Genomic DNA, 18,787 nt, shown 5'->3' with positions numbered 1-18,787 from the left:
ACAGAAGCTTGTCTTCTGCCTTTCTTCTAAGGAAGGAGATGTATATAGGAGGCATATAGTTGTGACCTGCCCATTTCAGTAAAGTTGGTTATGAACTTGAGGCTTCAGGTGCACACTCTTAGAAACTATCTTCAATGGCAATAAAGTAATCTGATTAATATTTTAGTATTAGATACCATCAGCTGATTATATATGCATGAACTTTTTTCATTTTCTACTGGTTCTTTATTATTTTATTTATAAATTTCACATTTTTTAAGATCTAGCTAGTGGGTTTCTTCCTAAGTGGAGATATTTCGTTGTAAATTCATGTCACACACGATGCTATTCAAGTTTGCTTCAATTAGACTAATTGACAGCAAATTTGCCATTTACTTCCAGTTATTAATTTATTAATGCAATTTTTTCATTCAGACTTCATCCAAAAAAAACACACTAAAGTCGACTGAAGGACTCAAGAAACCTTTCTTTCTGCATAATGTACTTCAGATCAAGCTGTTAAGATTAGTTCTTCTGCCTCCCAGAGACTTTTCTCTGAGACAGAAATCACAGAATGCAAGTTGCACCAACATTGCCATAAAATTAAAAAAGAAAACTCTGTGGCTCCTTCAAAAGTACTTTTGGCTTTATAGAAAAGAAGGGGACATGAGAAAAACTACAAACCCAAAATACTGTTTTTTTACATCCAACATCATAACTAGGACCATATTTTGATACTATATTTTGGTACCAAAACGTGGTACCAGTTATGAAGCACTTGAGCAATTACAGACCAAAGTCCAACCCAGACAGAGATTTATCCAGTAGCTAAAACCGTTAAGGAAACAGTATGTTTTCAGCAAAGAGCCTGAGAAGTCTTACTCAATGAAAAGAGTATTAGAATAAAACCCCAAGTATTATGAGTTGTGATCTAGCTGGTGGCCTCTACTAATTGTTGTGGTTTTCAACTCATATTTTGATCTAATGCTTTGTACTGCTACAGTGAAAAGGGTAAATAGAGATAATGCTTTTCATAAATGAATAAGAAATTGCATTAACCCAAGTAAATCTGAAATCAGAAGCTACGTATCTGATAAAATAAAAACCAGTTGCAGTAGCTTTGTCACTGCTTTTTAAGAGATTATACAAGCTACATCACTTCAGGCTCTGGGCTAGTCTGCTTTCAGTGCTCACGATAGCCTGGGTATTTCTGTGCTGGGCTGTAGTCTGTGATGGAGACACACCAAAGAGTCTGTGTGGGTCAGAATAAAATAAAGGGCTTACTTAGTACTTCGGGAGGAGGTCTTGCCAAAAGAGGAATTGCATGTTTGCAAAAGTTGATGAAACTGTGATTATTATTTACAGTGTGGTGGACACGACAAATTAAAGCCACCATCTGATTTAGGGGTTTAATATATGATTTCTTTTTCCAGTTTTTAACTTCTTTGAATGGCAGAAGCGATGACTAGCTCAAGAAGTATTATCTGGAGTTCATAGAAATATTTTTGTCTTCTCAATCCACAAAATTTACGTTGTGGATTTCTACTTAGAATGAAGCAATTTGATTTAAAACTTTCTTTTGACTTCAGCATTGGAGTGGAACTTGAAATGCTGAAAACCTTATGGATCCATGCCAGCATTATGAAATAAATAGAATGGAAGAACAAATCCTGTCCTCACTATTTGTCAGTTAGGTTGAATAAAAAAAAATCTTGGGTTTGCTTTAAAATTTTTATTTGTGATTTTAGTGAAGCACTTACTCTGAAATTGAAAAATTACATGTAACAAATCTTTTAAGTGGAGTAGATCACTTCTGCTAAAGTTAGGCTTAAGCTATATAAATTTCTTAGTCCTGAAAAAAAAGCATTTTAATCAGTGTAAGTAATTAAATAAGAAGAGAAGGACAGAATATGCAAAAGGATTGGTTTGCGCCAAGCTGAAACCCTGCATGTTATCAACATGTCACAGGACAGCTGCCGTTTGGTGGGTTGGGTTAGGCACTCGCCATGGCAGTTCTGGAGCCGGTGATAAAGTTTGGATAGTTTTTTGCATGTGTAATTGTGTAAAATCTCTGTCACGCTATATAAGCAAAAATAATGAGCTGATTGAGGAATGTGTGGGGATACCTGCCACGATTTGCAGTTCCAGAAGCTCTTGCTCTCTGGCATTTTTAGACTTGCTTGCATACCATATGTTGATATTTTACTTAAGTATATGATTCCATTTTTTAATATGAGGAAGTATTTTTATGTTTATATAGAAGGAGACTAATGTGTTTAACAAGATCAATGCTATTTCTCTTCTAGTTAGGAATATACTGAAAATACGTATTTTCATTTTAAGACTCTTTCAAGAATATAATGGTTAGTCATTGAGTCTGTTCAACTAGTTGCAAAATTCAGATTTGTTTTTAATAGTTGTAACAATGCATTCACCTCAGAAAAGAACCCATTGGGAAAAGCAGATTCAAGTAAGATGAAGTAGTGGGGAAATGTATTTTATAACAGCCTGTGAATGCACTGTAATCCATGTTCTGTATCTTCCAAAATAATTGGTCACAGTTTGAGTTTTGGAGGTTTTGCCTTTTGCAAATATATACTTGGACAGACAATTATTCTTTCACGAAGTAGACTGAGAAAAAAAAAATTATTTGAAGATAGCTGCTCTGAAAAGAATTGCAATACACTTTACATGAACTGTCACATTGGAGAGCCTCGTGCAAGGCAGAGCTGACTGCGGGCTGAAGGGTGCTGGGGAGGGTGGGGGCAGAGCCTGGGCAGCACCCGGTGCCGTGCTCCTGCTCCGCTCTAAAACACAGAGAGCATTAACACCGTGTATCTTGCTGCCTGTGGGATCACTTACCGCACATCAGGGTAGGCAAAAAATATTACTACAAGGAAGACAAGAGCATACGTTGCAGAGGGGACCCGGAGGAGAGATGAAATGCATATTCATGTCTCTCCTCTGTATTTCTTTGCAAGTGTTGGGACAAATTCTTTTTACTGTTTACATGAAAGGAGGAGTGATTTATGAAGAAAGGCAATGTGCTGGTAGTCAGGAGACCACTGTTTTTCCTAGGACTCACAGGATGACATTTAGCAAGTAATCTTGTCTTTTCCCCTCTAAATGTAAAATAAGAATAACAGTATTTCCATATGGCATAGGGATGCTGTGAGGTTTAAAAACTGAAATGCTAAAATGATAGGGAGTAGTTAGCGCAAAGTACACAAGACTTCTGTAGTTGAGAAGAGGTGGGATTATGGCCTCATATCTTTCTGAAGGGGCTAGTTTTGGAAAGGGCTGGAAGCTTTCTGAAAGCAAAGTTCAAGTTCTGCCAATATAAGAGCATTGAATTTGAGCTGTATTACTGGAAGCAGCAGCTGTTTGAGTGGTTTATGAGACTTTTTAATGGAATCTGTGGTGGTATTGCTTTTTAAGGTAATGCTCAGGTAGATCAATACTTGGATCCCACCACTCTAGTGATGATGATGGATAGAAATAAACAAACAAACAAACGGTTAGAAATGGATAGAAAAACAATTAATGCATAACTCTAAACCCATGTTTTATTTTTATTTCCTGCATGAATGGAAATAAGTTAGCAAGAAAAAATATTTTTTGTCTTTAAGTGCATCAATGATGCCTGTATTTTAAGTCTGGGCAGTTGTCTGCTTTGTTGGTCAGGTCACATATAATAAATAACAGTCTTCTCAAAGGTTACTATTTTGATATTGAAAAGATGTAATAAATGGATGAAAAAAAGAAAAGGGCAGATAGTAAGGAAAGGAGGATGAGGTAATGGTTAAGTGAGTGTGCATTTCTTATAGTCAGTAGTCAGCCAGCATTCACAGACATGAAGGAGTTTATTTGTTTGTTTTTCTCAAACTATAATATGAGGCAAGTGATGTTAGTGGGTGCTGTGCAGTGGTTTTGAGTGTTTTGCAGAAGCACAAGGATGCTGATGGCATCAGGTGGTGACAGTGATTCCACTGTTAGAGGGAGGGAAAAAGATGAAGAAAACAGCTTAATGTCCTTTAATATAAGAAGCAATTTCTTTTTCTTTCCTTAGCAACCTTAAAAAAACAGGCGGTCTCATCTGGTAAGGTACATGATATGGTTTTGTTTCAGAGATATTATGTGGGACAATGAGGTATATATTTGCTAACTGTGCAGGTTATATTTTTTTATGATTGAAGATATTTTAAATTTTTCTAGTATTCTCTAAGTTGTAATTCTCAAGCTGGATTTAAATTGGGCTCCATATGCAGATTTTAATTATACTATAAACAAGTTCTGTAATAAAATTTATTTTAGCCAAAAACTTTTTTGGGAAAGTGTTATGTCTTCTCCTTTTCCCCTAATATGTTTGAGATGAAGATAAAGACTTTTGTGCCCAATATGAATATATCTTTAGATCAGAATTAAATACTCCATGGTCAGTACTACCTTCTGATTAAAATTGAATGTAATAATGCCCTTTGGGGAAAAGAAACATTGATTTATAGCACTAGGTCATGTCATGTACTGCACATTCATATTGTCTAGACCATATATTGCTGATAGCAATTATAGTGGGCTCAAACTGAAATTATCCTACAAAATTATGACCTGTGTTTTATCTGCAAGAAACTACAGCATGCTGCAGAACCTTGAACCAGTGCTGTCTGACAAATGTTAACATCTGCAAAAAAGGTTCAATTTGAGTTTCCTTTGTTCCCTAAGCCTTTCTTTAAGAGCTGACGAAGATAATTTACTTCTACATTATCCCCCCAAAAGCGTTCCTTAAAGCACCATTGCCTACCTCTGGTATTAAGCTGTTCAAACTTTCTCTGGAAGTCATTTCCCTTAAATACTTTATATTGCAAAAGTAACTTCATATTTTATTGATGTATCTTTAAAATTGTAATAATCTACTGCTTAGCGTCTTTATGGGAAAATATTTAGGTGACCTTATTTTTGTGTGACAATGGTTTATGAAGTTCATAATACGTGTGGCAGGCAGTCCTGGGAGGGTGGCAGGTAGCAGACTTTCGCCTGTGATGGAAGGTGGTTAAACAAGGCAAGTGATACAGCCTGATGTAGCCACGTCATCTTCCCCGCAGCAGTTCTCATAGTCCACATGCTTGATGGGATGCCTATTGCGGCTGAATTATGCTTTAATTTTAACAGTGGATGACTTAACTACGTTGAAGTAAATAACTGGGTTTGATGTACAGTCTCAGCAGATTTATAAGAAGCTTTTGAATGTGCAGTTAAAAAAAAAAAGATGCTGTTATAGCTATGTACCTCTATAAATCTGTCTTTATTGCTCAGCATGTATGCAGGCTACTGGGACCCCATTACACGTTTACAATCACTGGGCAATGTGTTTGAAACTCAGTAATGCAGAAATCAGAAACATTATGGCTTTCAACTATTCTTACTTGTTTCTGACATGAGATTGATGTCAGAAAATTAATTCCTTATAAAAATCATAATACTCAGGATTAAAAGATAGGGCCATTCATAAGGCACTTATTCCATTGTTTCACACTTTTTCCTTGCTCGTTTAATCTGTTGGCATCACAGCCAACTCTGTGAGTCAAGACCCAGTAACAGAAAATTTCACTCATTTTACTTGTTCCAGAAACTTGATGCATTGTGTGGTAGAATCATTCTGTAACACTAGTAAAAGAAGAAATATGCTAAAAAAATTTAGGACTAGACTTTGCTACCTTGCTTTAAAATTCCTGGCAGAGGCACAGACCCGAGCATAACTGGGGTCCACCATCATTACATTTCCTCTGAATGCTCTGTAAACAGAGGGATTTGTTAGAAGAGGAAGATGTGATTTTTTGTTGTTATTGTTCTGTAGATCCCTGGGTTCCCAGTGGGAGGAAGAAGTTTATCGTTAAACCTGCATTTCTCCCTCAGTACCTACTCAATGTTCAACCTCAACCAATGTACTATATAGCATGTCGGTCTTAATAACTCTCCGTTGCCTGACTTCCATCTGTAGCAACATGCCTCATAGCAGCCTAAGAAACTAAGCCATAACAAACCTGAAAATGTCTGGCTTCTGTAGAAATAGAAGTGTACAACAGGACTATTGCAAGGCAAGGTGTAGGTAGAACAAGGCCACGAGGTGAGCCAAGACTGTATTTTCAGCTGAGGAGAAAACTTATATAGCTTTCTGCTGTACTGCTTAAGAGGCCCCCAAACTGGCTTCTATGACCATATCTTACCATCAGTGCTCAGATACTAATTCATAGAGGTGAGGACTGACAGGGATCTTGTAGGCCAGACTGGGTCATGGTCTTTGTGGAGTCCTTTGAAAGGTATGGAACTGCTCATTTTAGAAACTCCTAAATCGTGTGAAGTTTCAGGTGTTGGATCTTCTCTTCTTGATAAGTGGAGAAGGATAAAAATCTGATTTTAAACAGAAGGAGAAATGCCCATACAGAATAAGTGCCTAAATGTGTTATCTTCTGTACCTAGTTGGAAGCTGAATGTTTGAATCTCTGAGTGACTGGATAGACTGCCTCTGAGAGACTAGGTGTCTTCGTGAGCTATCAGGATATCATTAAGTATTCATAATAATTAGATTAAGCTCATATTTTTGAAAACTCTTCGGCTTGGGAAAACTGCCATTGTCTAAATGTTCACATTTATAGGTTTTTAAAGCAGTATCTTCTAATATCCTGTAGGGTTGGAAGAATACTAACTGTATTTTCGACAGTAACCCAATTTATTGAAATTTAAATTATGTTGCTCAACAAACAAGAGGAAAAGCTTTCATTTCTTTTGAGGAACTTGAAGTCTGGAAGCTTTAAAGTGCTTATTTAAATTTAGTATGTTTTAGGTTTTGCATTATACTCTTTACAAACAGTATCTGAGAAGGCTGATTTAATTCAAAGGAATTAGATATTTGAGGATGAGTCATTTGGAAAAGAGAGATGAATATTTTTCATTTGATTTTTCATTTTTAAACATATGCAACAATCACTCAGGGCATGGCTGTTAAAAGTTTAGACACCAGTGTGTCTAACTTATTGAATAGCGATATTTTTAATAAAAATCATATTTTGGAAATGGCATTGCAGACATAATTACGGCAAATTGCTGTCAGTAGAAGGGGCACAGAAAAATCTACGCCAGCTTAACTTTCCCAAGCCACAGTGTCAGTATAAGGTTGTCTGGGCTGCTAATTAGGAACATTACTCTCAAAAGAGAGGCACAGCAAAGGCAGTGCTTCTGCAAGAGTTCACAGCCTGTCATTTAAGTGTGTTTTAACTACTATTTACCTGGTCTCACCATTACTGGCTATTTTAGAAAAAGAAAGGCTTGCTACTATTTGTCTTGCTATTCAAAACTTGTCTTTTTACTCAAATGGAGGCAAAAAGCCTATTGCCAAGCTGCTTGCTCTTGTTCTTTGGAATAAAATCTGTTGGTTCCTTTGCAAATACTTAATTTTATCTTTTTTTTTTTTTTTTTTTTTTTTTTTTTCTTCTAGATAAATAGTAAACTAAACAGGCCTGTCCGTGCCTGGCACTTTTATCATTTACCTACCTTCCACAATTCACAGAGCCTCACCTGCTAAAATCTCAGCTTTCAGTCAAAAGATTAAAGCAGTTTTCTAGTCATGGAGAAGTAAAATGCATGTATGTGGAAAAAAATACACTCTGAAGATTGAGAAAACATAGGGAAAGGCAAAATATCTCAAATATGTTGTCCCATGTTTACTTATTTTTTATGTTACCTCATTTTCATGGTTTTGGCTTCCAGATTAATCTTTTATTTTTGCTTTTATTTTTGTCTCACCTCTTTTGACTCAGCAGGAAGCAGGAGATGCTTCCTTAGCCAAAATACAGTGAAGCAAACTCTTATTTACTCCGGGCTGGTTTATGAAAGCAAGCCCCAGAGGCAAACAGTTACTGACATAACAGGTTGTAGAGTAAGCGGGTGTGAACATGCCCAGGAGATCTGCAGAGCTGTTGTCCAGGCCTTTGGGGAAAGAGGGACCAGAAGGTGACTCTCCCTGGCATGGGGCACTTGAGCAGTCCTATATTGCACTACCACTGGGGACTATACTGACATCTTCCATGTGTTAGGATGCTCATTACGGAAATGTTAAGCTCCTGAAAGTTTTATTACAGCGATCCTCTCTTACTTCTCCGAAGCGTTTATTCCCCTAGCATATGGCCAACCATCCAAACAACTGTTGCACAATCCTCAGAACTACCCTGCTTATATAATAGAATAAATTAAACAAGTGACTCTTAGCAGACCTGACTACCTGTGACAACGCTGAGCTGCTCTTTCCAGTGGAAAGATTTCTATAAAATAAACGCTTGATGTTTTGGTGCAGCAGGAGTAGCAAACACTTCCCTCCTGCAACGGTAGTTTCAAGGCTGTGTTCATGGGGAGTCAGGGTACCTGCTGTCCTGGTTCGGCCTAAACCAGGCCAATTTTCCTTTCAGTGATTTTTACTTTCAGCTAAGTCTCTTCTAAGTAACTGCATTTTCTGAAACTACCTGCATGTTTTGCAGACAGTCTCTGCTTCTAGGACTGATAACGCTCGAAGTTTGTAGTTATCACTGAGGCACCGGTAGGGATGTTATGCAGAAAGGCTCTTGCTGTACTTAGTCTTAGAGAAACCAAGGTCACTGCTAAATTCCTCACTGGTTACGAGTGAAGAGTCGAAGGGGGGTTGCAGCTGCAGGGAGGAGCGGACAGGGCAGGTGACCCAAAATTGACCAACGAGGGTATTCCATCCCATACACGTCATTCTCAGTATAAAGCAGGGGGATCACGAGGGTCTCGCCCCCTTCTGCTATGGCCGGTGTCCAAGCAGGACTCTGTCCATTTTCCTGCTGCCCCCGATCCCGATCCGGGCATCCCTGAATCCAGCTCTCGACCATCGCTGGGCCCAGCCTGGGCCTTCCCGGAGCCTGCCCTGCAGTGCCGGTGGTGACGTGGCCAACATCGGGGGAGCTCGATCCTGGTTTTGTATATATATTTGTATATATTTGATTATTTCTATTATTATTATTATACTCTTTTTCATTATTATAGTTTATTAAAACTGTTATAACTTTCCAACCCGTAAGTCTCTCTCCCTTTTCCCTTTCCCTTCGGGTGGGGGGGGAAGGTTAACAGAGAGCGTCTGCCACAGGTTTAATAGCTGGCCCAGCTTTAAACCGTGACACCTGCCCACCCAGGCTCTTGTATTGAAGATACAACCACCACTTGTTAAACCACTTCCCCTTCTCTCATCTCCCCCAAGCAAGCCCAGAATACAGCTTGAAATTCCTGTGTGGAAGTTTGGATGTTACATTGATTCAGAAGAGATGTATACGGGTTATGGAAGAAAAATTAGTACCTTTTTTTTTTCAGCTTTTTGGGTAAATCAAAATAATTCTTTAAGATCAAGTTCTACAAAAGGAAAAAAAATGTGACAAAAATAAAGAATGTTTTTAATCATTTGCAAATATTTACATTACTTTTGAGAAAATGCAAGCAAGAAACCAAAACTCAATTTATATGTATATATATATTTTTTTTTTTTTCATTTTAAGAGTGTCCAAAGCCATGCCCAAAGAGAAAGAACGAATCCTGGTTCTAATTTCCTATAGTAACTGTCAATGAAATTGTTACTCCTTGAGGCTTGAGTAGATTTCCAAGTTCCTTAGGCAGTCCTCATTGCAGTCATGGTCAGAGCAAGGAAAATTTTAAGTATATGAGGCAGTAGAAGCTAAGTTCTTTCCCTTAAAATAGAGAGACGTTGTCTATCTCTTCCATTATTAAGCAGAAGCATATGGAGAGTGCACTGAGCATTTTTAATTTTAATTATATTTCATCAAAAATCATTCCCCAGTTCACTCAGAAGTTTCTAAAAGTCTCTAACTCCAACTACTTTGAGTTCCACCGAGTAGTTAGCTTAGATCATTTCTCACATTAAAAACAAGGGATGCTCTTACTGAAGTGTATAAGTGGAGAAAGCTTGCTAATATTTCTCTTTCTAGTCTTTCTTCCACATCTTGAAAAAATGAAGTCTGTTAACATAATATTGATTTTAATAGGCAGCACGTGTGCTGAATCCTCGATTACAACAGTAGTATAAATACAAGAATATGGTGCTGCTTCTCCCTGTCTTCTGTTAACTGAAGCCTTCTTGTCCAAGTCTTGGTTTGAAATTGAAATAAATGTAATGCATACAGTACAAGATACATGTTTGAAAATCAAAGTGAAAGAAGACAGTCATTCAATATCACTCTAATTTTCATAGACTATATTTTGGCCATAAGACATATATTTTCAGTACCCTTTGAAAATGTAGCCACCTTCATATGAAATTGCTATTTCCTCTAAAGTTATAATAATATTTGTGTGTTTAAAAAAATAGAAAATTTTACTTCTAACCACACTTTTGCTAGTGCCCATGGTCTACTAGAATTTAGACTATATGATTTCTTAACTATTCTTTATGAAGTCCGTAAGAGGAAATCCTAGTTTTTAGAAAGTAATAAAGGAAGGATGATGAAATTTCGCAGAAATGCTCCAAGGAAACTGTTATTAATATAGGAAAAATCCTCAAAAATATATACAAGATTTCTCAGAACAAGTATGTGTGTTTTCAGGGGGAGGCATTTCTCTTTAGAGACTGTGTGAATGAAAGAAAAAAAAAGAGTAATTACTTTAAAGATGAGAGTGGACTAGACATCTGTACATATTGGGTTTTAATATATGAATACAGAAATAGGCCTGAAATGAATTCAGTAACTTCTTGAGTACAAGAAGTTATATGTATTTTAAAAGTCCCCAGCGCAACCAAAACCTTATCTCTATGGTATACAGTGCATTCAACTTGGGTGATAACTGCAAAGCCATTCAAAGTAGCTTAATGCATAGCTGCTAGCGAAGCCAGAGAGATTAAAAGTTTGATTCATAAACACTGTTACCTGCTAGCTAAGTGGATTTTTCACGTAGAATATAATTTTATGGGGGAATGAACTTGGACAATTCTTTATAACCTTCTTCTCTTGAGAGAAACGGATGTGTCCAATTCACTGCAAAGCACATGGAACAAAAGAAGACAAAACTCAAACCAGATCACTGGTATCTACACTACACAATGTGTTTGTAACTGTTAAATGCAATTGCTACTGTGCATTGAGTGTCCAGGTTAATTACTAGATTACAGTGAGGTACTGCATGAGAAGGTCTATTTTTGAGAGAAGTGTTCTTTGCATGGGAGATCTCTCCCCCATTTCATGCAGTAGACTTCTGACGAAAAACGTGAATTAATGTGCCTCTTTTTCTGGAAATTGTGTGATAAAATCTTCAAGCCTAGCATGTTTTGTAATGAACAGCTTCACAAGGAATGCACTTGTAATGAGCCTGGGTCTCTCAAATAGCTGGTACCTCCGTGCCCTTCCCAAAGACAACCTGCTGGGGAAGGGAAATCAGGTGAATAGGTGTGAAGAGCTACCAATGCTTTTTGAAGTCTTTGACACAAAGGTTATGACATGAAGTTGCTTCTGGATGTCTCACTTTCCTGGATTGCTGAGCAACCTGAGTTCTAACTATTTGATGCAAATGGTTATGCCTAGTATGACTTACAATTTATTATCCTTGTTGTCCATATAAAATACCTGTTTAGTGCCATTTCTTGTGATATGTTAATAAATAAGGAAAACATATAGCCAGTATTTTATAAATGTGAGTATTATTAACAGATCTAATAATCTATATATGTCATGCCTTTCAGGTATATATTGCATTTATGTAAAAATAGGCACTTTTCCCACACTTGTAAGAAGAAAACAGTACCCTTCTCCAGCAGGCTGCTATTTAAGCTTGTTCCTTTTCATCCACTTCCCAATGTATAGCAGTCTTCTAGAGCTCTCATTGCAGGAATTTAATTACTAGTTTTATTTCTACAAATATTTAAAATTTAATCCCTTTTGTAACTTTCAGTCTTTATAAATAACATTTTCAGAATTGCTTCTGTTACATGGAAGCCTATCTTCGATTTTCAAAAGTCTCATTGAATCGGTGAGCCATAAACCTTTAATTCCATGAATCCAACTTCTGAAAATGGAAAGCAGACACGTTGAAAATGCTTAAACTGATTTCCAGAGGGACAGAGTTTTTCTGATGTGTTTTAAACCATGTCCTAGCTTTTGTTTGGACAAGGAAAAAAAATCCTTTTCCTCCCTATTGTCTAAAATACATTAGTGCTCACATGTGCTTCATAGTGCACCTGACATTGGCCTCCTCTGGAGGGTGGATACTGGACTAAATGGAGCATTTCTTTATTCTGGCTCAGCATATCTTTGTAATAGGAGCTATCAGGAGGGAAGAGGCATAATATTCACTTTGAATTAAATGGAAAATGAATAGCGGAAGGGGAGAAACCTGAGATAGAAGAGACAGCAGTGAACTGTGTAATGGGATGGCCGAGATGGAATACAACTGGTAGCTATTCCTGATATTTTATTGAGTAAATCTTGTTTATGTTACCTACACTTTGAAGGACAACACATGAGTCTCAATGTCTATTTTAAGTATTTAGCTAATGCATGATGCATAAGCCCTCAGTTATTGTCAAAAAATGAATGACTACAATTTCTTTCTGAATCAAGTTTACTTTATATTCTCCAGTGCAGCATGTATGTGATGGTAGCAACAGGTTCTTGTTGGAGTGGGGAAAAAACTCCTAAAAATCCGACTTGTGAAGGATGATAGAAATGGAGGAAACTGAAATTAACAAAAAAAAAAAAGCTACTATGTGAAATGATATTTTACTACATCTGGCTTCTGTCATCATGAAAGAATTGCAACTTATGTTAGCAGTACTTTGAACCCATTGTAATATAATGAATATACATTTTTAAACTAAAAAATCTTTAATATTTAACATTGAAAATATTTAACAGGAAATATTGTTATTGGGTTATTCATTTAAGAATAATTCAATCTTACGGGGTGATACCAATACAGTACTGTCAAAGAGAACGGGAAGTAAAGAAATCTTAGTTAAAGTTACGTTCTTTGCGCTTCTTTATACTTTTGCTTATTGTAAGACTATGCATGGACAGGTAGGGTGACTTATAAGAAAAATGCAGGATTTAGAAGACATCTACAAAAGTGGTTCCAGGATCACATAAGAAAAAGAACTGACTATTTTAAGACACTTGTGTTAGGTAGCTGTGAAGCTACCTTAGCGTCCCAAGAAGGAAAACTCCCATCATCGTTGTTAAGAAACTTCTCTGTATAACTATCACGCAGTTACTTTGATGCTACTTGTTGTGGCAGTTGAATCAGAAATCTGGCAGCATCCAGATTTGCCAGAACTACAAAAAAAAAGTAACTTAAATGAAAATGAATGCATGCACACACGTCTGCTATTCCATATAGTGGTTTTAGACATACATATCTACACACAGGTTTTTTTAAATTTCTGTGAGGTATTTATTACCTGGTTTTAGTCCCCTTTAAAGAGATCTGATACACTCTTATAAGCATTATCAGTGTAGCATCCCCGTGGTGTAACAAGGATTCTGGAGCACTAACTTCAGAACTCGAGTGGCTCCAGGGGCTGCCTTCCCACTGCGATCTGTGACCGTCAGCCATCCACAGCCCCGTTTCGGACCCCTGTTTCACAGAGGCACCATCATTCAGTGATGTTGCTTCTGAATATACCATAAAAAATTTCACAATGACAAAATTTAAATATTTAAGAGAACTACAAACAAATGTGGAACTTTCATGCCCTTGAAGTTACGATCAGACTTTTGTACTTAAAAAGGAAACGTACTCTCCAACCAATGCTTCTGTGTTGAGAGTTGAATTCCTTAATACACCATATAATACATGTAAAAACAGCTTGAGCTCTTGAACTGAGTAGAGCATCTGCTTGGTGAAGCGGCCAGGAGTTCAGTTATTTGTATTGCAATTGCACTTCTGAGCTTTTTTTCCTCTCTTTTTTTTTGGCAGATGTACAGCAAATAGCAATCGACTGGATCACCGGAAATTTTTACTTCGTGGATCACGTCAGTGACCGGATCTTTGTTTGCAACCAAAATGGATCAGTGTGCATCACCCTCATCGAGCTGGATCTTAATAACCCTAAGGCCATAGCTGTTGATCCAACTTCAGGGTAAGATAATTTATTTGCATTAGGAAATGTTCATTTTAGATGATGTGTGCTTGTTTGTGACTGCATGTGGTATATCTGTTTCACTCAGGTGTTTTAAAAAAATATTTTTTCATTGCTGTATTGAGTTATTTGCATAGTTGCTGTAACAAAACAGTAATGTGTTAGGAACTTGTAGCAAGTAGTTAACTATAGTAATTGCAACGTGTGCCTCATAACTTCTCAAAATGGAATTAGAAATGAAAAAACAATTCTATCCCGACTTGTCACAAGATTTTCTTTTCCCTCTGTTTTTCTGTAAATTGTGTTTCAAACTGTAGTATGTGAAAAAGGAGCTTTTGAGGGGTTTTTTTGTACTGTATCCCCTCAGTTGCAGGAATACTGGGAATGGCTTCAACAAGTTTAATTACATAAAGAAGTGGAAGAATTTTCACTCCACTTTAGAGGGTCAGCTGTAATGGTAAAATTACATTGTATTTGCTTTTTCTCTTCTATAGATGCATTCAGTGTCACTTGGGAATAAAGGCTTGTTTAAAATACAGGGTACTAAATGTCTTCCATTCTTTAAAAGCCACCAGCTGGGAAAAATTTTCAAGCGAATGATGAAGTAAAAGCATAACTTAATAGGAATAGGATCAAGTTAATTTAAAAACTAAATTTTGGTGAGGATTTTAGAACAGGGATTTTATCTTGGTTTTATTAGTCTGCAAGTAGTTTAGACTGAAATGCCTGGTGGAATATGTCCTGAACTGCTATAAGCCCCTTCTCAATAAATACAAAAATATTTACTGTAGAACAGCTTGTCATCCATATGTGGACTTTTGTCACTCTTTATTTAAAGCCTGATTGAGTATTAAGATGCATTATGACAATGACTTTAATTCTGACAGGAACAGCTTGCATGTAAAGTTTACAAAGAAGTTTTATAATGTAATCCTTGAATATAGCTGTATTTCTATCTGCAGCAGATGGTAAGCTTGACTTGATCTGACTGCAGAGTTGTTTTAAAAGAAAAATAAAAATTCATGTATAAATTGATTTTCTGCAAGTTCTGATCTGAAAGAACTTGAGAAGGTTTCAAATTTGCCAAGAGCAGCCTTTTTTCTATACGTTTGCTTGTATATTCTGTGCTGGATTTAGTAGATGAATCCAAAGCTTGTCATTAGCTAATCTTATCTGTCAGGGATGTGAGAATTGTATTCAACCCTTTGGTTCTGTGAGGAGGGGTGGAACGGAAAAAGGCTGTTTTTCCTTCATTTGTTATCTGGTGGCTACAAACCATTCTTACTCAGGTAGTTGCCTTTTTCAGTGCCATATACGAGAGTAATAGTGTCTGGTTTAGTGTAGCTGCAAGTGCTGGGCTGTAGGAAAGACCAGAAGTAACGATGATATGTCACAGCGTGATTCTTCATATAGCAATACCAGTGTATTTCATGGTGGAAACACTGGGTTGAAAATTCTCTCAGAATACATGTTTTGCATTTCAGCAGTTCTTTCTTTACTGTTTTTATTGGCAGTTTTATTAATTATCTGACGTACGTTGTTCTGTTAATTGGATATCTAACATACATTTTAACTGATAAGCCCCAACTTATATAGTAGTTTTGCTTGTTTGTGACTGGGTTTTGGTACAGGATGCAAACAGATAGTCAAAAAGCATTCTGGCTACTTAAAAATGTTTTGTTCCTTTTTTTTTTTTTTGTCTTTTTTGCTTTCTTTTTACTCTTTTCATGCTGATAGTAGTTGAGACATATTTCTGTGTTGAAGTATTAGCATAGTATTGCTGCCTACGTAACTTGATGGTTTTATTTTATTTAAAGAAATACAGAGACATCCATACTAAGAAAATGTTGCAAGCTGAGCACTGAATGAGTGAGTTGCATAAGTGTGTGTGCAATAGCTTCTTAAGGCAGTTATGTTTATACACTGTAAGCATACGATTATAAATCACATTTTTGGGGTTTTTTTTGTATTTAAATATGAAGCCCTGGCTGTCTGGGAGGTTTTACCTCCTGTAAGAATTACATATTAAGGTATTACATGCAATTACATTTTAAGGGACTTGCTCCTGTAAGATGTATTGCTATCATGGTGTGTTCATTGTCCCCAGCGTTCTACAAGCTGAAGGTACACTCGCCCAGAGGAGACCTTTTCCTATGCTGAGGAATTCAGAGCATGATCGCAAGGCTTTATGCCTATGATAAACTTCCTGTAGTAGCACAGGGTCAAGCCCTGCTATTCTTACATGTTCACGTCTGTGCTGTTATGCATTTAGTTGTTTTGTGAACCAGAGATTCTGCATTTCTCAGTAGAGCAACTAAAGCACTGGTGGAAAATTTCTTAATTCCGAATGGTTCCCCTCGCTGAACTCAAGAATACATTGTGAGTGAGATTAATTCTACATCTCTCTGCCTACGAGTTTTGTTGGATGTTTAGTGGTGATGGTGTTATATATTCTTCTATGAGCTTACAATGGAACTTGAGCTACTAAGCTTATTTCGTATCATACAATGAAAGAACTTTTATTATTCTTCTAAGACTGAACTTTAAATTGAGTGAAGAAAGATTCTGCTATTCAAAAACCTCTTGAACAAGCACATTTGTTGTTTCTAATATAAACATGTTACTTTGGTTTAGGATTTCAGCACTTTTATCAATCTGAACTGTGTTTCATTTTTTGGTTACTCCATTCTATGTCTGATGGAAGCCCACCTAAAAGATTCAGGAAAAAAATCAACCGCCCTCACCCCAAACAACGAAGTAATAATTTACCTAGCTAGAGGTTTTGCCGTACTAACACTCATCCGCTATATCAACTAATTTTCAGTTAAGTGTAGCACAGCATAAGTAGCGAACCTGTGTGAAGGAGGTCATTACCAGAGGGAACGGCTGTGTCTCTGCTGATCACCGTGAGCTCTTCAGAGCCCAGACTTGTCAGTGAGGCATATATTGGAGAAGAAGCTAGAACAATGCTAGTGGGAAATAAAAGTGGCAATCAGAAACAGAGAGGGAGAATAAATTGTTTTGCAATAATATATTATCTATCAAACGCTTTTGAAGTAAGATGTTTGGCTCCTTAGGTCTGCAGTTCATAGTTCTGATAAATTTTAATAGGGGACTTCTTTTCCTCAGTGGTCAAGAAACAGAAGCTATTGCTCTTACTGGTCCTTGAAATTGGTGTAAAATTGATGATGGTGCTGATGACTGTCACACGAAACAAATGTGAACTGAGTTAGAATGATTTTATCTCTAGCTATGGTCTTCAGTGTAGCTCTACTGTACTCGTAGGGAATGACTTTTAAAAGGATTCCAGCTAGTTTGGCAATCAGCTTGCATATTCATGAGACTTTGATCACCATACATATGTGATGGGGAAGGTAATACATTTAAAACTCACAAGCAGATAGATCAGATTTAGGTTCTCTCCCAGCTCTGCCACCGACCAGCTAAATGTCTGTAGACAAAGCATTTTCTTTTTTAATGTCTCTGCATCCCCTTGTATTTAATAATTAATAGCATGCATGTTGTTTAAGTTATCTGGCATTTGGATGCATTCAGGAACATTAGGAATTAATATTGTAGAATGCACTGCAAACTGTGTACATCTACATATTTATACTGTAAATATGTATACTTAATTACCTCCAGCGTTCAAAGTAAATTGTTGCCTTCCTTTGCACCACACTGGCAATGGAGAACATACAGCGACACTTGAGAAAATAAAAATGCATTGGAGTAGGGACATACTGCAGTTCCCTCCCAAGAAGGGCACTTGAAATGTTCTCTCCAGATTGTACTGCTTAGACAGCTACTATACATGGAGTAATATATATATATATATATATGTATCAGAGCTACTTAATTTCTCCTCAGACCCATTTTCCAATTTCTTTGGGAATGCCAGCGAATGGGGAAAGGCAGGAACAGCAGACAGGGCTGTTGGCTCAGGGCTGCCCCTGGTTCCAGTAATGTGTGACTTGTAACGATGGCTCTGATGCTATTTGGGATGCTGATCATCATTTTCTACTGTATTTCATAGACTTATGCAAAAAGATGAATTTTAAGGAGAGCGTTTGAAATGCAGAGGGTGTTGATGTAGCACCCACTTACAAAACTGTTCCAAACATAAGGAGATGTGTAGAGAAAGGGTGCATAGGGTGAGATTACAAAGAGGATGCGCAGAGCAAACTGGCGTGTGGGAGGACGCACGGAGCAGAGTGTAGAGAAGTAACTGGGAGTGAGGAAATGGGTTTAGACGCCTCCTACATGAATCACCATTAAGGCAAGGCGTAGTGGAGGGGGAGAAGAGGAGGAGGAGAGAAGAATTGGAGAGGATGCCCAGTTAGAGGCTGAACTCATTGCGATGGGAGCTTGTAACTACCATTTGAATGTTGTATTAGTGACAATGGGGAGAAAAGACTGCTAAAGAGATTTGTAAAAGGAGCAAGCTCACACTTTAATACTGCAACAGTGTGTGTCATGTAAATATTTGAATAAATCTTTTAATCGGCTTTTCCTTCTGCTATGTTGTAGGAATAAAAAAAAACGCAAGCTCTGCTTATTTCTTTCACACAACATTTGTAAGTGCATACAGGAAGAGATTGTGATATGATGATGTTAGAAGAACAGCATCTATTAATGTGTTATGGTGTTATGTACCGTTTCTTG

General features: G+C 37.1%; 1 protein-coding gene across 1 annotated transcript in view; it reads left to right on the top strand.

Moving 5' to 3' along the window:
• LRP1B (LDL receptor related protein 1B) overlaps positions 1 to 18,787 on the top strand; it is a 570,912-nt gene that overhangs the window by 223,069 nt on the left and 329,056 nt on the right. Inside the window, exon 7 of the mRNA XM_068407216.1 lies at positions 13,960 to 14,122. Coding sequence (XP_068263317.1) covers positions 13,960 to 14,122 — 163 coding nt within the window. The remainder of the gene's footprint in view (positions 1 to 13,959; positions 14,123 to 18,787) is intronic.

This window comes from Nyctibius grandis, chromosome 9 (assembly GCF_013368605.1).
Source record: "Nyctibius grandis isolate bNycGra1 chromosome 9, bNycGra1.pri, whole genome shotgun sequence".
NCBI lineage: Eukaryota > Metazoa > Chordata > Aves > Nyctibiiformes > Nyctibiidae > Nyctibius > Nyctibius grandis.
This window is presented reverse-complemented; position numbering and strand designations above follow the sequence as displayed.